Raw genomic sequence first — 24,259 nt, 5'->3', positions numbered from 1 at the left:
GCGGAGCCCGTCTATTCCCCATGGTCCTTACGGAGTCCCCAGCATCCACTACGGACTACGAGAAATAGATTCACCGGAGAGAAAAATCTTATTTTTACAAACTAGTGTTTATTCAACTTTCGCAAAGTTCACTATTGCAATCTGTGTGCTAAATAAACCGATATTTAGAGCTATATAAGTAGTTAATTATGTGGAAGCTCCTATCCTCACCTTTCTGTTAAGAATCAAAAACCGGGGAGTCCTAAGGCAAAACAGATGTCATAAGCACTTACCTGTATACTTACCTACAAATTTAAACCTAATACTTACCTAGTTATTACATACTTTGGCCTCCCATGAATAGGATAGAACCGGTATCCAAACAAGTGTTAACCTTATTTAGATCAAGATGTCCCAAGGGGACAGACAGGCCAGTCAAGGCAAAGTTCCCGATATGGAGGGTGGTCTTCAGGTTGCCAACTGTCAGGATCCCGGTGCACAGTATACCGGCACTGGAATCCCGAAAGCCAGCATACAGACAGTTTTTCTCCCTCGTGGGCGTCCACATCCCCCCTGGAGGGAGAATAAATAGCACACCACCGTGCCCGCAGTGTAGTGAGCGCAGCGAGCCCGCAAGGGGTTCATTTGCGCTCGCCATGCTGTCGGTATGCCAGCGGTCGGGCTTCTGGCGTCGGTATGCTGGTCGCCGGGAGCCCGGCCGCCAGCATACCATACCACACCCGATAGGGAGGGTTCGATTACTCACACTTCCTCACCCATTACAATGCCATTCTATTTTGGTATGCCATGGCTCCCCAGTTATTCCAGAGATATGAATATCACAGGGACAAGCGAATTGAAGGAATTCAAAACAAAAATGCAAGCCCTGTTCAGGCTACATCCACTCAATGAGCAACAAAAAGTGGAGGTACTAATCGGACAGCTAAAGGGGTGTGCCCTAAGAGAAGCCAACTCCTGGTCATCATTTCAGAAAAGAACTGCAGAATACATTTAAAAAAAAAGTGGCCCAGATCTTTGATATCAGAACTCTATCTGAATTAAAAATTAACTTTTATACCAGGAAGCAACAATCTGGTGAAACCTTGTATGAGTTTGCTCTTAGTTTACAGGAAGCATTGCAAGCTATAAAAACCAGTTATCCAGAAGAAATTACACATGAGGATGAAGCACTGGTCAGCCAATTTATTGAAGGAGGGAGAACAGATGAAAACTCAACTTAAAATGATATGGCTGCATGATCCAACCAGCAGTTTCTTAAATTTTAAAGAAACAGCAATCAAGATTTTAGGAACCAGTTCCAGGCAGACCACCACATATTTAGAATCAGCGACTCAACACATTCAGTCACTGGCTATAGCAGATTTTTTAGTTGATTTAAGACAGGGCTGGCCAAACCGGTCCTCGAGATCCACCAACAGTTCACATTTTCCAGACTACCTAGCTGGTGCACAGGTGTAGTCATTACGAATTTAGATGTGCTGCATTCATTCCTAACTGACAATTCTACAGATCTCCAGGAGGCCTGGAAAACATGCACTGTTGGTAGATCTCGAGGACCGGTTTGGCCAGCCCTGATTTAAGAGAACAAATTGCCGAACTTATTCAGGGCATGACAGATATGCATAAAGAAATAAAGAGCTTGAAAGAAATACCAATAAGAGAAGGGATGGATTGGTAATCTGGAACAAAGCCCTATTATGACATCCATTGTGGAGTGATAGGAAATTATAGACGAGTTACTGATAAATTTGATGAACAGGATTGGCCAATTTGCAGGCTTTGCCAAAAGAGTGGTCATGTTGAATGTGATGGCCACAAACAAGAAACTTTACTCAGAAGTCCTGAGACCAAGGAACAGCCCTCAAAAAGAACAGAGAAAATAGGTCAACCCTTGGAGGAAGAACACTCTGGAAGTGGGAACTTCAACCTAGTAGTGCAGAACCAAGTAAAAGCTTTCAGCATGCCACATGTAAGTGATGTCATGCTAGCCAGTACAGGGAAAGTTTTGGGTAAAGTCGTATGGTTTCATGTAAGATGTGGTTATGGCTTTATTAATCAAGATGACAACAAGAGAGATATCTTTGTACACTACACGGCCATCCAGACGAACAATCCCTAGAAAATATCTTCGAAGTCTGGAAGATGGAGACACTGTAGAGTTTCATGTGGTCAAAGGAGAGAAAGGACTCCAGGCAGCAAATGTAACTAGTCCTGGTGGTGTCCCAGTGCAAGGCAGCAAATATGCAGTAGATCGTAATCAGTATCAGCACTATCTAGATCACAGAGATCCTTCACTTAACTACCAGCAATATTATGAATATAATGAAGGTGGAGAGAGGTTGGAAGAAGTTGAAAGTGCTGCAGAAAGGGCTGATCACCAATGGTCTTATCAAAGGCATTGCAGCCCACCATACTGTCCAAGGAGGCCATATAGATGCAGACAACAATATCCTAATGTCACAGAGCAAAGGGCATTCGTAGGACAAAAAAATAGATATGCAGAAAAACAGAGTGACACAGTGCAGCAGAGTCTGAAGGTTTTAGTCAGGTCACAATTTCCTCAAGAACCATCATCTCAGAATAGACCCGCAATAAATGATGTTCATTCCAGTGTGGCCCACCATAACCAACCAGATTATGGTGCTAGCAATTGTAGAGAAGACATTGGAATAATTTTTAATATACCCATAGTAGAGAGGTTGGGGTCTTCAAAACACCTCTCAGAAGGGACCTGCTCCAGCAAGGACCCTGTCTGTTCCAAGACTTACCGCGGCTGCGTTTGATGGCATGGCGGTTGAACGCCGGATCCTAGCGGAAAAAGGCATTCCGGATGAAGTTATTCCTACGCTGATAAAGGCTAGGAAGGATGTTTATCACCATATATGGCAAAAATATGTTGCTTGGTGTGAGGCCAGGAAGGCCCCTACAGAGGAATTCCAGCTGGGCCGGTTCCTTCACTTCCTACAGTTGGGAGTGACTTTGGGCTTAAAATTGGGGTCCATAAAGGTCCAAATTTCGGCCCTATCCATTTTCTTTCGAAGGGAACTGGCTTCTTCCTGAAGTTCAGACGTTTGTAAAGGGAGTGCTGCATATTCAGCCCCCTTTTGTGCCACCAGTGGCACCTTGGGATCTTAACGTGGTGTTGAGTTTCCTGAAATCTCACTGGTTTGAGCCACTTAAGACCGTGGAGTTAAAGTATCTCACGTGGAAAGTGGTCATGCTATTGGCCTTAGTTTCGGCTAGGCGTGTGTCAGAATTGGCGGCTTTGTCATGTAGAAGCCCCTATCTGGTGTTCCATATGGACAGGGCAGAATTACGGACTCGTCCGCAGTTTCTGACGAAGGTGGTGTCATCTTTTCATTAGAACCAACCTATTGTGGTTCCTGCGGCTACTCGTGACTTGGAGGATTTCAAGTTACTAGATGTAGTCAGGGCCTTGAAGATTCATGTAGACAGAACGGCTGGAGTCAGGAAAACTGACTCGCTGTTTATCCTGTATGCATCCAACAAGCTGGGTGCTCCTGCTTCAAAGCAAACTATTGCTCGCTGGATCTGTAACACGATTCAGCAGGCTCATTCTGCGGCTGGATTGCCGCATCCAAAATCTGTAAAAGCCCATTTCACAAGGAAGGTGGGCTCTTCTTGGGCGGCTGCCCGAGGGGTCTCGGCATTACAGCTTTGACGAGCGGCTACTTGGTCAGGTTCAAACACGTTTGCAAAATTCTACAAGTTTGATACCCTGGCTGAGGAGGACCTTGTGTTTGCTCATTCGGTGCTGCAGAGTCATCCGCACTCTCCCGCCCGTTTGGGAGCTTTGGTATAATCCCCATGGTCCTTACGGAGTCCCCAGCATCCACTAGGACGTTAGAGAAAATAAGATTTTACTTACTGGTAAATCTATTTCTCGTAGTCCGTAGTGGAAGCTGGGCGCCCGTCCCAAGTGCGGACTTCTGCTGCAATACTTGTATATAGTTATTGCTTAACTAAGGGTTATGTTATGTTTGCATCACATTGTCTGATGCTCTGTTGTTGTTCATACTGTTAACTGGTTAAGTTATCACAAGTTATACGGTGTGATTGGTGTGGCTGGTATGAGTCTTACCCTGGATTCCAAAATCCTTTCCTTGTAATGTCAGCTCTTCCGGGCACAGTTTCCTTAACTGAGGTCTGGAGGAGGGGCATAGAGGGAGGAGCCAGTGCACACCAGTAGTCCTAATTCTTTCTTAGAGTGCCCTGTCTCCTGCGGAGCCCGTCTATTCCCCATGGTCCTTACGGAGTCCCCAGCATCCACTACGGACTACGAGAAATAGATTCACCGGAGAGAAAAATCTTATTTTTACAAACTAGTGTTTATTCAACTTTCGCAAAGTTCACTATTGCAATCTGTGTGCTAAATAAACCGATATTTAGAGCTATATAAGTAGTTAATTATGTGGAAGCTCCTATCCTCACCTTTCTGTTAAGAATCAAAAACCGGGGAGTCCTAAGGCAAAACAGATGTCATAAGCACTTACCTGTATACTTACCTACAAATTTAAACCTAATACTTACCTAGTTATTACATACTTTGGCCTCCCATGAATAGGATAGAACCGGTATCCAAACAAGTGTTAACCTTATTTAGATCAAGATGTCCCAAGGGGACAGACAGGCCAGTCAAGGCAAAGTTCCCGATATGGAGGGTGGTCTTCAGGTTGCCAACTGTCAGGATCCCGGTGCACAGTATACCGGCACTGGAATCCCGAAAGCCAGCATACAGACAGTTTTTCTCCCTCGTGGGCGTCCACATCCCCCCTGGAGGGAGAATAAATAGCACACCACCGTGCCCGCAGTGTAGTGAGCGCAGCGAGCCCGCAAGGGGTTCATTTGCGCTCGCCATGCTGTCGGTATGCCAGCGGTCGGGCTTCTGGCGTCGGTATGCTGGTCGCCGGGAGCCCGGCCGCCAGCATACCATACCACACCCGATAGGGAGGGTTCGATTACTCACACTTCCTCACCCATTACAATGCCATTCTATTTTGGTATGCCATGGCTCCCCAGTTATTCCAGAGATATGAATATCACAGGGACAAGCGAATTGAAGGAATTCAAAACAAAAATGCAAGCCCTGTTCAGGCTACATCCACTCAATGAGCAACAAAAAGTGGAGGTACTAATCGGACAGCTAAAGGGGTGTGCCCTAAGAGAAGCCAACTCCTGGTCATCATTTCAGAAAAGAACTGCAGAATACATTTAAAAAAAAAGTGGCCCAGATCTTTGATATCAGAACTCTATCTGAATTAAAAATTAACTTTTATACCAGGAAGCAACAATCTGGTGAAACCTTGTATGAGTTTGCTCTTAGTTTACAGGAAGCATTGCAAGCTATAAAAACCAGTTATCCAGAAGAAATTACACATGAGGATGAAGCACTGGTCAGCCAATTTATTGAAGGAGGGAGAACAGATGAAAACTCAACTTAAAATGATATGGCTGCATGATCCAACCAGCAGTTTCTTAAATTTTAAAGAAACAGCAATCAAGATTTTAGGAACCAGTTCCAGGCAGACCACCACATATTTAGAATCAGCGACTCAACACATTCAGTCACTGGCTATAGCAGATTTTTTAGTTGATTTAAGACAGGGCTGGCCAAACCGGTCCTCGAGATCCACCAACAGTTCACATTTTCCAGACTACCTAGCTGGTGCACAGGTGTAGTCATTACGAATTTAGATGTGCTGCATTCATTCCTAACTGACAATTCTACAGATCTCCAGGAGGCCTGGAAAACATGCACTGTTGGTAGATCTCGAGGACCGGTTTGGCCAGCCCTGATTTAAGAGAACAAATTGCCGAACTTATTCAGGGCATGACAGATATGCATAAAGAAATAAAGAGCTTGAAAGAAATACCAATAAGAGAAGGGATGGATTGGTAATCTGGAACAAAGCCCTATTATGACATCCATTGTGGAGTGATAGGAAATTATAGACGAGTTACTGATAAATTTGATGAACAGGATTGGCCAATTTGCAGGCTTTGCCAAAAGAGTGGTCATGTTGAATGTGATGGCCACAAACAAGAAACTTTACTCAGAAGTCCTGAGACCAAGGAACAGCCCTCAAAAAGAACAGAGAAAATAGGTCAACCCTTGGAGGAAGAACACTCTGGAAGTGGGAACTTCAACCTAGTAGTGCAGAACCAAGTAAAAGCTTTCAGCATGCCACATGTAAGTGATGTCATGCTAGCCAGTACAGGGAAAGTTTTGGGTAAAGTCGTATGGTTTCATGTAAGATGTGGTTATGGCTTTATTAATCAAGATGACAACAAGAGAGATATCTTTGTACACTACACGGCCATCCAGACGAACAATCCCTAGAAAATATCTTCGAAGTCTGGAAGATGGAGACACTGTAGAGTTTCATGTGGTCAAAGGAGAGAAAGGACTCCAGGCAGCAAATGTAACTAGTCCTGGTGGTGTCCCAGTGCAAGGCAGCAAATATGCAGTAGATCGTAATCAGTATCAGCACTATCTAGATCACAGAGATCCTTCACTTAACTACCAGCAATATTATGAATATAATGAAGGTGGAGAGAGGTTGGAAGAAGTTGAAAGTGCTGCAGAAAGGGCTGATCACCAATGGTCTTATCAAAGGCATTGCAGCCCACCATACTGTCCAAGGAGGCCATATAGATGCAGACAACAATATCCTAATGTCACAGAGCAAAGGGCATTCGTAGGACAAAAAAATAGATATGCAGAAAAACAGAGTGACACAGTGCAGCAGAGTCTGAAGGTTTTAGTCAGGTCACAATTTCCTCAAGAACCATCATCTCAGAATAGACCCGCAATAAATGATGTTCATTCCAGTGTGGCCCACCATAACCAACCAGATTATGGTGCTAGCAATTGTAGAGAAGACATTGGAATAATTTTTAATATACCCATAGTAGAGAGGTTGGGGTCTTCAAAACACCTCTCAGAAGGGACCTGCTCCAGCAAGGACCCTGTCTGTTCCAAGACTTACCGCGGCTGCGTTTGATGGCATGGCGGTTGAACGCCGGATCCTAGCGGAAAAAGGCATTCCGGATGAAGTTATTCCTACGCTGATAAAGGCTAGGAAGGATGTTTATCACCATATATGGCAAAAATATGTTGCTTGGTGTGAGGCCAGGAAGGCCCCTACAGAGGAATTCCAGCTGGGCCGGTTCCTTCACTTCCTACAGTTGGGAGTGACTTTGGGCTTAAAATTGGGGTCCATAAAGGTCCAAATTTCGGCCCTATCCATTTTCTTTCGAAGGGAACTGGCTTCTTCCTGAAGTTCAGACGTTTGTAAAGGGAGTGCTGCATATTCAGCCCCCTTTTGTGCCACCAGTGGCACCTTGGGATCTTAACGTGGTGTTGAGTTTCCTGAAATCTCACTGGTTTGAGCCACTTAAGACCGTGGAGTTAAAGTATCTCACGTGGAAAGTGGTCATGCTATTGGCCTTAGTTTCGGCTAGGCGTGTGTCAGAATTGGCGGCTTTGTCATGTAGAAGCCCCTATCTGGTGTTCCATATGGACAGGGCAGAATTACGGACTCGTCCGCAGTTTCTGACGAAGGTGGTGTCATCTTTTCATTAGAACCAACCTATTGTGGTTCCTGCGGCTACTCGTGACTTGGAGGATTTCAAGTTACTAGATGTAGTCAGGGCCTTGAAGATTCATGTAGACAGAACGGCTGGAGTCAGGAAAACTGACTCGCTGTTTATCCTGTATGCATCCAACAAGCTGGGTGCTCCTGCTTCAAAGCAAACTATTGCTCGCTGGATCTGTAACACGATTCAGCAGGCTCATTCTGCGGCTGGATTGCCGCATCCAAAATCTGTAAAAGCCCATTTCACAAGGAAGGTGGGCTCTTCTTGGGCGGCTGCCCGAGGGGTCTCGGCATTACAGCTTTGACGAGCGGCTACTTGGTCAGGTTCAAACACGTTTGCAAAATTCTACAAGTTTGATACCCTGGCTGAGGAGGACCTTGTGTTTGCTCATTCGGTGCTGCAGAGTCATCCGCACTCTCCCGCCCGTTTGGGAGCTTTGGTATAATCCCCATGGTCCTTACGGAGTCCCCAGCATCCACTAGGACGTTAGAGAAAATAAGATTTTACTTACTGGTAAATCTATTTCTCGTAGTCCGTAGTGGAAGCTGGGCGCCCGTCCCAAGTGCGGACTTCTGCTGCAATACTTGTATATAGTTATTGCTTAACTAAGGGTTATGTTATGTTTGCATCACATTGTCTGATGCTCTGTTGTTGTTCATACTGTTAACTGGTTAAGTTATCACAAGTTATACGGTGTGATTGGTGTGGCTGGTATGAGTCTTACCCTGGATTCCAAAATCCTTTCCTTGTAATGTCAGCTCTTCCGGGCACAGTTTCCTTAACTGAGGTCTGGAGGAGGGGCATAGAGGGAGGAGCCAGTGCACACCAGTAGTCCTAATTCTTTCTTAGAGTGCCCTGTCTCCTGCGGAGCCCGTCTATTCCCCATGGTCCTTACGGAGTCCCCAGCATCCACTACGGACTACGAGAAATAGATTCACCGGAGAGAAAAATCTTATTTTTACAAACTAGTGTTTATTCAACTTTCGCAAAGTTCACTATTGCAATCTGTGTGCTAAATAAACCGATATTTAGAGCTATATAAGTAGTTAATTATGTGGAAGCTCCTATCCTCACCTTTCTGTTAAGAATCAAAAACCGGGGAGTCCTAAGGCAAAACAGATGTCATAAGCACTTACCTGTATACTTACCTACAAATTTAAACCTAATACTTACCTAGTTATTACATACTTTGGCCTCCCATGAATAGGATAGAACCGGTATCCAAACAAGTGTTAACCTTATTTAGATCAAGATGTCCCAAGGGGACAGACAGGCCAGTCAAGGCAAAGTTCCCAATATGGAGGGTGGTCTTCAGGTTGCCAACTGTCAGGATCCCGGTGCACAGTATACCGGCACTGGAATCCCGAAAGCCAGCATACAGACAGTTTTTCTCCCTCGTGGGCGTCCACGTCCCCCCTGGAGGGAGAATAAATAGCACACCACCGTGCCCGCAGTGTAGTGAGCGCAGCGAGCCCGCAAGGGGTTCATTTGCGCTCGCCATGCTGTCGGTATGCCAGCGGTCGGGCTTCTGGCGTCGGTATGCTGGTCGCCGGGAGCCCGGCCGCCAGCATACCATACCACACCCGATAGGGAGGGTTCGATTACTCACACTTCCTCACCCATTACAATGCCATTCTATTTTGGTATGCCATGGCTCCCCAGTTATTCCAGAGATATGAATATCACAGGGACAAGCGAATTGAAGGAATTCAAAACAAAAATGCAAGCCCTGTTCAGGCTACATCCACTCAATGAGCAACAAAAAGTGGAGGTACTAATCGGACAGCTAAAGGGGTGTGCCCTAAGAGAAGCCAACTCCTGGTCATCATTTCAGAAAAGAACTGCAGAATACATTTAAAAAAAAAGTGGCCCAGATCTTTGATATCAGAACTCTATCTGAATTAAAAATTAACTTTTATACCAGGAAGCAACAATCTGGTGAAACCTTGTATGAGTTTGCTCTTAGTTTACAGGAAGCATTGCAAGCTATAAAAACCAGTTATCCAGAAGAAATTACACATGAGGATGAAGCACTGGTCAGCCAATTTATTGAAGGAGGGAGAACAGATGAAAACTCAACTTAAAATGATATGGCTGCATGATCCAACCAGCAGTTTCTTAAATTTTAAAGAAACAGCAATCAAGATTTTAGGAACCAGTTCCAGGCAGACCACCACATATTTAGAATCAGCGACTCAACACATTCAGTCACTGGCTATAGCAGATTTTTTAGTTGATTTAAGACAGGGCTGGCCAAACCGGTCCTCGAGATCCACCAACAGTTCACATTTTCCAGACTACCTAGCTGGTGCACAGGTGTAGTCATTACGAATTTAGATGTGCTGCATTCATTCCTAACTGACAATTCTACAGATCTCCAGGAGGCCTGGAAAACATGCACTGTTGGTAGATCTCGAGGACCGGTTTGGCCAGCCCTGATTTAAGAGAACAAATTGCCGAACTTATTCAGGGCATGACAGATATGCATAAAGAAATAAAGAGCTTGAAAGAAATACCAATAAGAGAAGGGAAAGATTGGTAATCTGGAACAAAGCCCTATTATGACATCCATTGTGGAGTGATAGGAAATTATAGACGAGTTACTGATAAATTTGATGAACAGGATTGGCCAATTTGTAGGCTTTGCCAAAAGAGTGGTCATGTTGAATGTGATGGCCACAAACAAGAAACTTTACTCAGAAGTCCTGAGACCAAGGAACAGCCCTCAAAAAGAACAGAGAAAATAGGTCAACCCTTGGAGGAAGAACACTCTGGAAGTGGGAACTTCAACCTAGTAGTGCAGAACCAAGTAAAAGCTTTCAGCATGCCACATGTAAGTGATGTCATGCTAGCCAGTACAGGGAAAGTTTTGGGTAAAGTCGTATGGTTTCATGTAAGATGTGGTTATGGCTTTATTAATCAAGATGACAACAAGAGAGATATCTTTGTACACTACACGGCCATCCAGACGAACAATCCCTAGAAAATATCTTCGAAGTCTGGAAGATGGAGACACTGTAGAGTTTCATGTGGTCAAAGGAGAGAAAGGACTCCAGGCAGCAAATGTAACTAGTCCTGGTGGTGTCCCAGTGCAAGGCAGCAAATATGCAGTAGATCGTAATCAGTATCAGCACTATCTAGATCACAGAGATCCTTCACTTAACTACCAGCAATATTATGAATATAATGAAGGTGGAGAGAGGTTGGAAGAAGTTGAAAGTGCTGCAGAAAGGGCTGATCACCAATGGTCTTATCAAAGGCATTGCAGCCCACCATACTGTCCAAGGAGGCCATATAGATGCAGACAACAATATCCTAATGTCACAGAGCAAAGGGCATTCGTAGGACAAAAAAATAGATATGCAGAAAAACAGAGTGACACAGTGCAGCAGAGTCTGAAGGTTTTAGTCAGGTCACAATTTCCTCAAGAACCATCATCTCAGAATAGACCCGCAATAAATGATGTTCATTCCAGTGTGGCCCACCATAACCAACCAGATTATGGTGCTAGCAATTGTAGAGAAGACATTGGAATAATTTTTAATATACCCATAGTAGAGAGGTTGGGGTCTTCAAAACACCTCTCAGAAGGGACCTGCTCCAGCAAGGACCCTGTCTGTTCCAAGACTTACCGCGGCTGCGTTTGATGGCATGGCGGTTGAACGCCGGATCCTAGCGGAAAAAGGCATTCCGGATGAAGTTATTCCTACGCTGATAAAGGCTAGGAAGGATGTTTATCACCATATATGTCAAAAATATGTTGCTTGGTGTGAGGCCAGCTAGGCCCCTACAGAGGAATTCCAGCTGGGCCGGTTCCTTCACTTCCTACAGTTGGGAGTGACTTTGGGCTTAAAATTGGGGTCCATAAAGGTCCAAATTTCGGCCCTATCCATTTTCTTTCGAAGGGAACTGGCTTCTTCCTGAAGTTCAGACGTTTGTAAAGGGAGTGCTGCATATTCAGCCCCCTTTTGTGCCACCAGTGGCACCTTGGGATCTTAACGTGGTGTTGAGTTTCCTGAAATCTCACTGGTTTGAGCCACTTAAGACCGTGGAGTTAAAGTATCTCACGTGGAAAGTGGTCATGCTATTGGCCTTAGTTTCGGCTAGGCGTGTGTCAGAATTGGCGGCTTTGTCATGTAGAAGCCCCTATCTGGTGTTCCATATGGACAGGGCAGAATTACGGACTCGTCCGCAGTTTCTGACGAAGGTGGTGTCATCTTTTCATTAGAACCAACCTATTGTGGTTCCTGCGGCTACTCGTGACTTGGAGGATTTCAAGTTACTAGATGTAGTCAGGGCCTTGAAGATTCATGTAGACAGAACGGCTGGAGTCAGGAAAACTGACTCGCTGTTTATCCTGTATGCATCCAACAAGCTGGGTGCTCCTGCTTCAAAGCAAACTATTGCTCGCTGGATCTGTAACACGATTCAGCAGGCTCATTCTGCGGCTGGATTGCCGCATCCAAAATCTGTAAAAGCCCATTTCACAAGGAAGGTGGGCTCTTCTTGGGCGGCTGCCCGAGGGGTCTCGGCATTACAGCTTTGACGAGCGGCTACTTGGTCAGGTTCAAACACGTTTGCAAAATTCTACAAGTTTGATACCCTGGCTGAGGAGGACCTTGTGTTTGCTCATTCGGTGCTGCAGAGTCATCCGCACTCTCCCGCCCGTTTGGGAGCTTTGGTATAATCCCCATGGTCCTTACGGAGTCCCCAGCATCCACTAGGACGTTAGAGAAAATAAGATTTTACTTACTGGTAAATCTATTTCTCGTAGTCCGTAGTGGAAGCTGGGCGCCCGTCCCAAGTGCGGACTTCTGCTGCAATACTTGTATATAGTTATTGCTTAACTAAGGGTTATGTTATGTTTGCATCACATTGTCTGATGCTCTGTTGTTGTTCATACTGTTAACTGGTTAAGTTATCACAAGTTATACGGTGTGATTGGTGTGGCTGGTATGAGTCTTACCCTGGATTCCAAAATCCTTTCCTTGTAATGTCAGCTCTTCCGGGCACAGTTTCCTTAACTGAGGTCTGGAGGAGGGGCATAGAGGGAGGAGCCAGTGCACACCAGTAGTCTAATTCTTTCTTAGAGTGCCCTGTCTCCTGCGGAGCCCGGTCTATTCCCCATGGTCCTTACGGAGTCCCCCAGCATCACTACGGACTACGAGAAATAGATTCACCGGAGAGAAAAATCTTATTTTTACAAACTAGTGTTTATTCAACTTTCGCAAAGTTCACTATTGCAATCTGTGTGCTAAATAAACCGATATTTAGAGCTATATAAGTAGTTAATTATGTGGAAGCTCCTATCCTCACCTTTCTGTTAAGAATCAAAAACCGGGGAGTCCTAAGGCAAAACAGATGTCATAAGCACCTTACCTGTATACTTACCTACAAATTTAAACCTAATACTTACCTAGTTAATACATACTTTGGCCTCCCATGAATAGGATAGAACCGGTATCCAAACAAGTGTTAACCTTATTTAGATCAAGATGTCCCAAGGGGACAGGACAGGCCAGTCAAGGCAAAGTTCCCAATATGGAGGGTGGTCATCAGGTTGCCAACTGTCAGGATCCCGGTGCACAGTATACCGGCACTGGTCCCGAAAGCCAGCATACAGACAGTTTTTCTCCCTCGTGGGCGTCCACGTCCCCCCTGGAGGGAGAATAAATAGCACACCACCGTGCCCGCAGTGTAGTGAGCGCAGCGAGCCCGCAAGGGGTTCATTTGCGCTCGCCATGCTGTCGGTATGCCAGCGGTCGGGCTTCTGGCGTCGGTATGCTGGTCGCCGGGAGCCCGGCCGCCAGCATACCATACCACACCCGATAGGGAGGGTTCGATTACTCACACTTCCTCACCCATTACAATGCCATTCTATTTTGGTATGCCATGGCTCCCCAGTTATTCCAGAGATATGAATATCACAGGGACAAGCGAATTGAAGGAATTCAAAACAAAAATGCAAGCCCTGTTCAGGCTACATCCACTCAATGAGCAACAAAAAGTGGAGGTACTAATCGGACAGCTAAAGGGGTGTGCCCTAAGAGAAGCCAACTCCTGGTCATCATTTCAGAAAAGAACTGCAGAATACATTTAAAAAAAAAGTGGCCCAGATCTTTGATATCAGAACTCTATCTGAATTAAAAATTAACTTTTATACCAGGAAGCAACAATCTGGTGAAACCTTGTATGAGTTTGCTCTTAGTTTACAGGAAGCATTGCAAGCTATAAAAACCAGTTATCCAGAAGAAATTACACATGAGGATGAAGCACTGGTCAGCCAATTTATTGAAGGAGGGAGAACAGATGAAAACTCAACTTAAAATGATATGGCTGCATGATCCAACCAGCAGTTTCTTAAATTTTAAAGAAACAGCAATCAAGATTTTAGGAACCAGTTCCAGGCAGACCACCACATATTTAGAATCAGCGACTCAACACATTCAGTCACTGGCTATAGCAGATTTTTTAGTTGATTTAAGACAGGGCTGGCCAAACCGGTCCTCGAGATCCACCAACAGTTCACATTTTCCAGACTACCTAGCTGGTGCACAGGTGTAGTCATTACGAATTTAGATGTGCTGCATTCATTCCTAACTGACAATTCTACAGATCTCCAGGAGGCCTGGAAAACATGCACTGTTGGTAGATCTCGAGGACCGGTTTGGCCAGCCCTGATTTAAGAGAACAAATTGCCGAACTTATTCAGGGCATGACAGATATGCATAAAGAAATAAAGAGCTTGAAAGAAATACCAATAAGAGAAGGGAAAGATTGGTAATCTGGAACAAAGCCCTATTATGACATCCATTGTGGAGTGATAGGAAATTATAGACGAGTTACTGATAAATTTGATGAACAGGATTGGCCAATTTGTAGGCTTTGCCAAAAGAGTGGTCATGTTGAATGTGATGGCCACAAACAAGAAACTTTACTCAGAAGTCCTGAGACCAAGGAACAGCCCTCAAAAAGAACAGAGAAAATAGGTCAACCCTTGGAGGAAGAACATTCTGGAAGTGGGAACTTCAACCTAGTAGTGCAGAACCAAGTAAAAGCTTTCAGCATGCCACATGTAAGTGATGTCATGCTAGCCAGTACAGGGAAAGTTTTGGGTAAAGTCGTATGGTTTCATGTAAGATGTGGTTATGGCTTTATTAATCAAGATGACAACAAGAGAGATATCTTTGTACACTACACGGCCATCCAGACGAACAATCCCTAGAAAATATCTTCGAAGTCTGGAAGATGGAGACACTGTAGAGTTTCATGTGGTCAAAGGAGAGAAAGGACTCCAGGCAGCAAATGTAACTAGTCCTGGTGGTGTCCCAGTGCAAGGCAGCAAATATGCAGTAGATCGTAATCAGTATCAGCACTATCTAGATCACAGAGATCCTTCACTTAACTACCAGCAATATTATGAATATAATGAAGGTGGAGAGAGGTTGGAAGAAGTTGAAAGTGCTGCAGAAAGGGCTGATCACCAATGGTCTTATCAAAGGCATTGCAGCCCACCATACTGTCCAAGGAGGCCATATAGATGCAGACAACAATATCCTAATGTCACAGAGCAAAGGGCATTCGTAGGACAAAAAAATAGATATGCAGAAAAACAGAGTGACACAGTGCAGCAGAGTCTGAAGGTTTTAGTCAGGTCACAATTTCCTCAAGAACCATCATCTCAGAATAGACCCGCAATAAATGATGTTCATTCCAGTGTGGCCCACCATAACCAACCAGATTATGGTGCTAGCAATTGTAGAGAAGACATTGGAATAATTTTTAATATACCCATAGTAGAGAGGTTAGGGTCTTCAAAACAAAATCGCCAGGATGCTGTTGTACAAAAACTGAAAAGTGTTGATCCTGAAGAACTTAGTGTAATGGACAAAAATCCCATAATTTCAGTTCTAAACAAGTATAGAGTCCCAGAGGAAGAATTTTAATATAATAAATGAGTTTATCGACCTTAGTGTGAAATACATTGATACAATTTGAAATTGTACTGTAACTGTTCTTTTACAAACTAGTGTTTAGTCAACTTTCTCAAAGTTCACTATTGCAATCTGTGTGCTAAATAAACCAATATTTAGAGTTATATAAGTAGTTAATTATGTGGAAGCTCCTATCCTCACCTTTCTGTTAAGAATCAAGAACCGGGGAGTCCTAAGGCAAAAGAGATGTCATAAGCACTTACCTGTATACTTGCCTACATATTTAAACCTAATACTTACCTAGTTATTATATAGATGTTATCTGGGAGTTGAGAGCAGACATTTCTTTTTTCTGTTCAATTTTGAATAGGTTCTACTTGGCATGGAAAATATAGAATTGTGTTTTGACACAAATAATACAAAACGCAATGTTTTATGTTTACATGTAGGTAAATTTATACTAGAGATTAATGATTTGGTTTCTGAGGAAACCAACCCCACCCAAACTTCTGAGATTCAAGGCAATCTGAGCCTCATCTCTCTGCCTGCTCCGGATTCCTAATCGAGGCAAAACCTTGTGATCCTGCAGTCGGATCTCGTAGGTTTTGCCTTGGATGCCAAATTTCAAAGTTCCATTGAATTTAGAGGGCCGACTGCTCATTAGCTGAGAGAGCCATCTCTCATGCCTCTCAGCCAGTAAGTGATTGATCATAGACTTAAACTGGCAACACGGGAATGAGTTTACTGGACATCCCACACCCCTCCCCCCACTGTGAGGACACCACTGGCAACCCGCACTGCTGAAACAATCAGCACCCCCACTGATGCCTTCCAGACTGAGGACACTGCCAACACTGTTGGCACCCCACACTGTCAACACCACCAGCACCCTGCACTGCAAACCCCACCAGCATCCCCATACTGAGGACATGACCATATTACCCAGGGCTAGACTAGACATCTGGCACTTCTGGAAAATGCCAGGAGGGCTGATGGCCTGATGAGCCGGTCCAGCATAAAAAACCTGGACAAGCAGCTGTACTGCATTTCTTAGAGGCAGTCAGGGGCTGGCCAAGCAGTTCCACCTCCCAATACTCTGCTCGGCTGCCGGGTATGCACAGAGATGGTGGCATGCTGTAAAGTCAGGTCCTGTCTGACTCATAGCACACAACTGTAAGAGGTGACAACACCCCTTTGCATCATGTGTTCACATGGGCCTTCCTTTAGCTTCAGTTACAGTTTTGCTAATTTAGCAAAACTTCAACTCAGCACAGGGCAAGGCCGCCCAGCATGCAAATACCCGGCAGTGATGCGATCACAATTCAATTGCGATCGCATTGCTGTTTTGTGGATGCCCCCGGCCTCCGCTGCCAGGCTGCAAAGGCAAGCAAGCGATCACATCTCCCCATCTGCGCATGTGCAGAGCTGATCCTGAGTGTACACGACTGCTACTGAATACCCCCAATAGTACACTGCCAGGGCTGTCCACCCCTGGTATTACCAATGTATAAGTCACTAGTTAGACAACATCTTGACTATCAATTACAATTTGGACAGATCATTGTAAGATTGGTAACTTGAAAAGGTATCATAGATGGGTCCTTAGAAAAGGGAACAGAAGGTCTTAAATGATAAAGGGGTATAGTTATGAAGTGGTGAAAAGTCCTGTTTAACTGGAAACAGGGCTTTTCACTGTCTCGTTGGGTTCAGTATGATTTACCGACAGCAGGGATGCTGACCATCAGTATACTGACAATGGCATCCTGGCCGCCAGTATGCCACCAGTGGGGCAAGCACAATGAGTTCCCTTGTGGGCACGGTGGCTTGCTGCACTCGCCACAAGTTCTGTTCCCACTCTATGGGTGTTGGTATTCCGACATCATTATGCTGACCGCCGGGATCTCGACAGATGGCAAATTAACTGCATCCCCTTCATTGTATATATGAAGAAGATTCATGTGGCTAAGTTCATGACTCTTCCAGTGGTGCCCAAAACGAGGCAAAACATCATCCTTTGCTGTCAGATTCTTGTTGGTTTTGGATTGCATAAATGTTCTCGGTGATCGGCGTGCAAATTCACTTTGGTTGTCTAGCTTTAACAGTGCAGGAGCTGCTGTGTCCGTCTAGTGGTGCTGAGTCCGTCTAGGGGTGTTGTGTCCATCCAGGGGTGCTGGCTGCTGTGTCCATACAGGGGCTGCTGTGTGGACTCCAATGTACCAGATTTTGGGCCTAGTTCAGACCTGATTGCAGCAGCAAAATCTTTCCCTAATGGGCAAAACCATGTGCACTGCAGATGGGACAGATATAACATGTGCAGAAAGTTAGATTTGGGTGGGTTATTTTGTTTCTGTGCAGAGTAAATACTGTCTGCTTTATTTTTACACTGCAAGTTAGATTTCAGTTTGAATACACCCCACCCAAATCTAAGGGGGCATACACACGAGGCGATTTTTGCCTATTTTCTAAGCGATCTGTCTAGATTGCTTAGAAATTAAGCACGGATTGCTCCATGTCCCGTCATTCGCGACCTGGTCGCAAGCAGGCGATTTTTGCACTGCTGTGACCAGGTCATCACTGCCCACAGGGGGAGGGGGTAATTGGTGTGCAGGGGTGCGAACGGATGCGCAGAGAGCTGCACAAACAAAAGTTTGTGCAGTCTCTGCACAGCCCAGGACTTACTCAGCCGCTGCGATGATCCGAACCAATGCTGACATCAGAAACCCTTCTTGCGAATGGCTGGGCATACCTGCGTTTTCCCGGACACTCCTTAAACACGGTCAGTTGCCACCCACAAATGGCCTCTTCCTGTCAATCTTCTTGAGATTGCCGATGCGATCACTTTCGTCATAAAATCCTTCGCTGTCTGGCGATCCCCGTCACTGGCGGCAGGCACGCCTGCGCATTGTGGTGCATACGCATGCGCAGTTCGGAACCTATCACACCGCTGAAAGAAAAGCTAGCATGCGATCAGGTCTGTATGAGGCCTCATGTTTACACTCCATAGTGATGGCGATGTGCAGCCCCATGCGTCGCCATCATCCACTCAGATCTTTAACACATGCAGGCAAGATCTAGGGCCTAATTCAGCTCTGATCGCAGCAGCAAATTTGTTAGCTAATGGGAAAAACCATGCAGGGGGGCAGATATTACATGTACAGAGAGAGTTAGATTTGGGTGTGGTGAGTTCAATCTGCAATCTAATTTGCAGTGTAAAAATAAAGCAGCCAGTATTTACCCTGCACAGAAAGAAAATAACCCACCCAAATCTAACTCTCTCTGCACATGTTATATCTGCTCCCCCTGCAGTGCACATGGTTTTGCCCAATTGCTATCAAAAATCCTGCTGCGATCAACTTGGAATTACCCCCATGGTTTTGCCATTAGCTAACAAATTTGTTGTGCATGTGCATAAAGAACACTGGTTAGCACAGATTGCTCAGCACACATCGTTGTGTGTATAGCGATGTGTGCTGAGTGATCTGTGCTAACCTAGATCGCTTAGCACAGAGCACAAGTATTGTTATGATCTATGTACTCGGAGCCCGAGAGACAGGGTGGCAATAGATGAGCTCCAAATACAGAAACGTGATGCTGAAGTTCAAACAGAGATTTGCAGCAACGCCTAACGGAAAACCCTGACTCCGTTGTCCTTCTTTAGTGGTCGATTAACGCCTGCGAGACTATGGTTTCTTGGGCCCACGGCAGCTGCGTTTGAACGGGCGGATTAGTTATGCCCAAACTCCGATGCCCCCTGGTCTTAGGAGGTGACAAGGCGTTATCCGATACAGAGAGAGAACAAGGGGAAAACTAACTAAGGCAAAAAGGCGAAAGGGGAAACTACAGAAAATAATAAACTAATTTATGTGTGGCGCAGCCGCCAAGACAAAACTGTAACCAAAGTAACGCTGCCCAAATGCCAAAAATTAATCCGTCATAGTTCGGCAAGGACAACAGTGGCGGAACCTCCGCAGAAAACACAATGGTAAGAAGATTAGAATTATACGGCTTCAGCCATAAGGTGCGGCAGAGCCGCTACTCACGACACCGGAGAAGGTGCACGAAGAAGCAACAGGACCACAAGGCTGAAGATTCAGGGTCACTAGATGGGAAGGCTGGAACAGATTCCCAGGACCAGGCTCCGGAAACCGGGATACAGGATGCAGGAATGAACTGGCTAAAAACAGGAATGCTCCAGAGGCAGGATACAAACTCCACAGGAAGCTATCACCAGCGAGGCTGCAAAGTGCTTGCTCCCATAAAAAGGCACTGCTGGCAAATCACAGGAAAGCCAGCACGACCAGCCCCCAGACCCTAATTGCCTAGCTGTTATGTGGCGCGCTGAGCGCGGAGTCCCAGCGGCGTAGTAACAGCCGGGACTGCAGGGCAGGGCGGCCGCCCGGCATCTCCAGTTGCTAGGCTACCGGCCGGGGACAGGGAGTCAGCGGCAGAAGTGACGTGCCGGCCCCGTTGCCTAGCAATGGCCGGGTGCCGGCACGATCCGCCGCCGCTGACAAGTATAGTACATTTCTCTGACGTCCTAAGTGGATGCTGGGGACTCCGTCAGGACCATGGGGATTAGCGGCTCCGCAGGAGACAGGGCACAAAACTAAAGCTTTAGGATCAGGTGGTGTGTACTGGCTCCTCCCCCTATGACCCTCCTCCAAGCCTCAGTTAGGTTTTTGTGCCCGTCCGAGCAGGGTGCAATCTAGGTGGCTCTCTTAAGGAGCTGCTTAGAAAAAGTTTTTAGGTTTCTTATTTTCAGTGAGTCCTGCTGGCAACAGGCTCACTGCATCGAGGGACTTAGGGGAGAGAAGTTCAACTCACCTGCGTGCAGGATGGATTGGCTTCATAGGCTACTGGACACCATTAGCTCCAGAGGGAGTCGGAACACAGGTCTCACCCTGGGGTTCGTCCCGGAGCCGCGCCGCCGACCCCCCTTGCAGATGCTGAAGATTGAAGGTCCAGAAACCGGCGGCAGAAGGCTTTTCAGACTTCATGAAGGTAGCGCACAGCACTGCAGCTGTGCGCCATTGTTGTCACACACTTCACACCAACGGTCACGGAGGGTGCAGGGCGTTGCTGGGGGCGCCCTGGGCAGCAATGTATAATACCTTATTCTGGCTAAAAATACATCACATATAGCCCCTGGAGGCTATATGGATGTATTTAACCCCTGCCAGGTCTCAGAAAAACGGGAGAAGAAGCCCGCCGAAAAGGGGGCGGGGCCTATTCTCCTCAGCACACAGCGCCATTTTCCCTCACAGAAATGCTGGTGGGAAGGCTCCCAGGCTCTCCCCTGCACTGCACTACAGAAACAGGGTTAAAACAGAGAGGGGGGGCACTTATTTGGCGATATGTATATATATATTAAAATGCTATAAGGGAAAAACACTTATATAAAGGTTGTCCCTGTATAATATAGCGTTTTTGGTGTGTGCTGGCAAACTCTCCCTCTGTCTCCCCAAAGGGCTAGTGGGGTCCTGTCCTCTATCAGAGCATTCCCTGTGTGTGTGCTGTGTGTCGGTACTTGTGTGTCGACATGTATGAGGACGATGTTGGTGAGGAGGCGGAGCAATTGCCGGTAATGGTGATGTCACTCTCTAGGGAGTCGACACCGGAATGGATGGCTTATTTAAGGAATTACGTGATAATGTCAACACGCTGCAAGGTCGGTTGAAGACATGAGACGGCCGGCAAACCAATTAGTACCTGTCCAGGCGTCTAAAACACCGTCAGGGGCGTTAAAACGTCCTTTTTACCTCAGTCGGTCGACACAGACACAGACACGGACACTGACTCCAGTGTCGACGGTGAAGAAACAAACGTATTTTGCTTTAGGGCCACACGTTACTTGTTAAGGGCAATGAAGGAGATGTTACATATTTCTGATACTACAAGTACCACAAAAAAGGGTATTATGTGGAGTGTGAAAAAACTACATGTGGTTTTTCCTGAATCAGATAAATTAAATGAAGTGTGTGATGATGCGTGGGTTTCCCCCGATGGAAAATTATTGGCGGTATACCCTTTCCCGCCAGAAGTTATGGCGCGTTGGGAAACACACCTTAGGGTGGATAAGGCGCTCACACGCTTATAAAAACAACTGGCGTTACCGTCTCCAGATACGGACGCCCTCAAGGAGCCAACTGATAGGAGGTTGGAAAATATCCTAAAAAGTATATACACACATACTGGTGTTATACTGCGACCAGCGATCGCCTCAGCCTGGATGGGCAGCGCTGGGGTGGCTTGGTCGGATTCCCTGACTGGAAATATTGATACCCTTGACAGGGACAGTATTTTATTGACTATAGAGCATTTAAAAGATGCATTTCTATATATGCGAAACTCTGGCATCAAGAGTAAGTGCGATGTCCATATCTGCCAGACGATGTTTATGGACACGACAGTGGTCAGGTGATGCAGATTCCAAACGGCACATGGAAGTATTGCCGTATAAAGGGGAGGAGTTATTTGGGGTCGGTCCATCGGACCTGGTGGCCACGGCAACAGCTGGAAAATCCACCTTTTTTACCCCAAGTCACATCTCAGCAGAAAAAGACATAGTCTTTTCAGCCTCAGTCCTTTCGTCCCCATAATATCTGCCCAGGGATAGAGGTAAGGGAAGAAGACTGCAGCAGGCAGCCCATTCCCAGGAACAGAAGCCTTCCACCGCTTCTGCCAAGTCCTCAGCATGACGCTGGGGCCGTACAAACAGGTGCGGTGGGGGGTCGTCTCAAGAGTTTCAGCACGCAGTGGGCTCACTCGCAAGTGGACCCCTGGATCCTACAAGTAGTATCCCAGGGGTACAGATTGGAAATTCGAGACGTCTCCCCCTCGCAAGTTCCTGAAGTTTGCTTTACCAACGTCTACCTCCGACAGGGAGGCAGTATTGGAAACAATTCACAAGCTGTATTCCCAGCAGGTGATAATCAAAGTACCCCTCCTACAACAAGTAAAGGGGTATTATTCCACACTATATTGTGGTACTGAAGCCAGACGGCTCGGTGAGACCTATTCTAAATGGAGTCACTCAGAGCAGTGATAGCGAACCAGGAAGAAGGGGACTATATGGTGTCCCTGGACATCAAGGATGCTTACCTCCATGTCCAAATTTGCCCTTCTCACAAAGGGTACCTCAGGTTCGTGGTACAAAACTGTCACTATCAGTTTCAGACGCTGCCGTTTGGATTGTCCACGGCACCCCGGGTCTTTACCAAGGTAATGGCCGAAATGATGATTCTTCTTCAAAGAAAAGGCGTCTTAATTATCCCTTACTTGGACGATCTCCTGATAAGGGCAAGGTCCAGAGAACAGTTGGAGGTCGGAGTAGCACTATCTCAAGTAGTTCTACGACAGCACGGGTGGATTCTAAATATTCCAAAATCGCAGCTGTCTCCGACGACACGTCTGCTGTCCCTAGGGATGATTCTGGACACAGTCCAGAAAAAGGTGTTTCTCCCGGAGGAGAAAGCCAGGGAGTTATCCGAGCTAGTCAGGAACCTCCAAAAACCAGGAAAAGTGTCAGTGCATCATTGCACAAGGATCCTGGGAAAAATGGTGGCTTCTTACGAAGCGATTCCATTCGGCAGATTTCACGCAAGAACTTTTCAGTGGGATCTGCTGGACAAATGGTCCGGATCGCATCTTCAGATGCATCAGCGGATAACCTTGTCTCCAAGGACAAGGGTATCTCTTCTGTGGTGGCTGCAGAGTGCTCATCTACTAAAGGGCCACAGTTATGCATTCAGGACTGGGTCCTGGTGACCACGGATTCCAGCTTGAAAGGCTGGGGAGCAGTCACACAGGGAAAAAATTTCCAGGGAGTGTGATCAAGTCTGGGGACTTCTCTCCGCATAAATATACTGGAGCTAAGAGCAATTTACAATGCTCTAAGCTTAGCAAGACCTCTGCTTCAAGGTCAGCCGGTATTGATCCAGTGGGACAACATCACGGCAGTCGCCCACGTAAACAGACAGGGCGGCACAAGAAGCAGGAGGACAATGGCAGAAACTGCAAGGATTCTTCGCTGGGCGGAAAATCATGTGATAGCACTGTCAGCAGTTTTCATTCCGGGAGTGGACAACTGGGAAGCAGACTTCCTCAGCACGACCTCCACCCGGGAGAGTGGGGACTTCATCGAGAAGTTTTTTCCACATGATTGTGCACCGTTGGGAAAGACCAAAGGTGGACATGATGGCGTCCCGCCTGAACAAAAAACTGGACAGGTATTGCGCCAGGTCAAGAGACCCTCAGGCAATAGCTGTGGACGTTCTGGTAACACCAGGGGTGTACCAGTCGGTGTATGTGTTCCCTCCTCTGCTTCTCATACCAAAGGTACTGAGAATTATAAGACGTAGAGGAGTAAGAACTATACTCGTGGCTCCGGATGGGCCAAGAAGGACTTGGTACCCGGAACTTCAAGAGATGCTCACAGAGGACTCAGGGCCTCTGCCGATAAGAAGGGACTTGTTTCAGCAAGTACCATGTCTGTTCCAAGACTTACCGCGGCTGCGTTTGACGGCATGGCGGTTGAACGCCGGATCCTAAGGGAAAAAGGCATTCCGGAAGAGGTCATTCCTACCCTGGTCAAAGCCAGGAAGGAGGTGACCGCACAACATTATCACCACATGTGGCGAAAATATGTTGCGTGGTGTGAGGCCAGGAAGGCCCCACGAAGAAATTTCAACTCGGTCGATTCCTGC

The 24,259-nt window shown here is 46.2% G+C and overlaps 3 protein-coding genes across 3 annotated transcripts; all 3 read left to right on the top strand.

The window, feature by feature from the left end:
- Window positions 1-1,609: 1,609 nt before the first annotated feature.
- On the top strand, window positions 1,610-5,462 carry LOC134949807 (Y-box-binding protein 2-A-like). Its single transcript, XM_063938532.1, has 4 exons — window positions 1,610-1,674; window positions 1,777-1,969; window positions 2,061-2,698; window positions 5,303-5,462. The coding sequence occupies exons 1-4, from the start codon at window positions 1,610-1,612 to the stop codon at window positions 5,460-5,462; spliced, it is 1,056 nt and encodes a 351-aa protein (XP_063794602.1).
- Window positions 5,463-5,851: 389 nt separating this feature from the next.
- On the top strand, window positions 5,852-9,704 carry LOC134949806 (Y-box-binding protein 2-A-like). The gene is made up of 4 exons (XM_063938531.1): window positions 5,852-5,916; window positions 6,019-6,211; window positions 6,303-6,940; window positions 9,545-9,704. The coding sequence occupies exons 1-4, from the start codon at window positions 5,852-5,854 to the stop codon at window positions 9,702-9,704; spliced, it is 1,056 nt and encodes a 351-aa protein (XP_063794601.1).
- Window positions 9,705-10,093: 389 nt separating this feature from the next.
- On the top strand, window positions 10,094-13,946 carry LOC134949805 (Y-box-binding protein 2-A-like). Its single transcript, XM_063938530.1, has 4 exons — window positions 10,094-10,158; window positions 10,261-10,453; window positions 10,545-11,182; window positions 13,787-13,946. The coding sequence occupies exons 1-4, from the start codon at window positions 10,094-10,096 to the stop codon at window positions 13,944-13,946; spliced, it is 1,056 nt and encodes a 351-aa protein (XP_063794600.1).
- Window positions 13,947-24,259: the final 10,313 nt, after the last annotated feature.

The sequence above is a fragment of the Pseudophryne corroboree genome, chromosome 8, assembly GCF_028390025.1.
Source record: "Pseudophryne corroboree isolate aPseCor3 chromosome 8, aPseCor3.hap2, whole genome shotgun sequence".
NCBI lineage: Eukaryota > Metazoa > Chordata > Amphibia > Anura > Myobatrachidae > Pseudophryne > Pseudophryne corroboree.
The sequence above is the reverse complement of the archived record's forward strand: the minus strand, read 5'-3'. Positions and strand labels throughout refer to the sequence as shown.

Bases quoted from the DNA above. Each gene is read 5' to 3' on its own strand.
- LOC134949807 (XM_063938532.1), top strand. From the start codon at position 1,610: ATGACAGATATGCATAAAGAAATAAAGAGCTTGAAAGAAATACCAATA. The intron at 1,675-1,776 runs GTAATCTGGAAC...GCCAATTTGCAG, and splicing joins ATAAGAGAAGGGATGGATTG to GCTTTGCCAAAAGAGTGGTC. The intron at 2,699-5,302 runs GTTGGGGTCTTC...CTTTTATACCAG, and splicing joins AATATACCCATAGTAGAGAG to GAAGCAACAATCTGGTGAAA.
- LOC134949806 (XM_063938531.1), top strand. From the start codon at position 5,852: ATGACAGATATGCATAAAGAAATAAAGAGCTTGAAAGAAATACCAATA. The intron at 5,917-6,018 runs GTAATCTGGAAC...GCCAATTTGCAG, and splicing joins ATAAGAGAAGGGATGGATTG to GCTTTGCCAAAAGAGTGGTC. The intron at 6,212-6,302 runs GTAAGTGATGTC...TTATTAATCAAG, and splicing joins AAGCTTTCAGCATGCCACAT to ATGACAACAAGAGAGATATC.
- LOC134949805 (XM_063938530.1), top strand. From the start codon at position 10,094: ATGACAGATATGCATAAAGAAATAAAGAGCTTGAAAGAAATACCAATA. The intron at 10,454-10,544 runs GTAAGTGATGTC...TTATTAATCAAG, and splicing joins AAGCTTTCAGCATGCCACAT to ATGACAACAAGAGAGATATC. The intron at 11,183-13,786 runs GTTGGGGTCTTC...CTTTTATACCAG, and splicing joins AATATACCCATAGTAGAGAG to GAAGCAACAATCTGGTGAAA.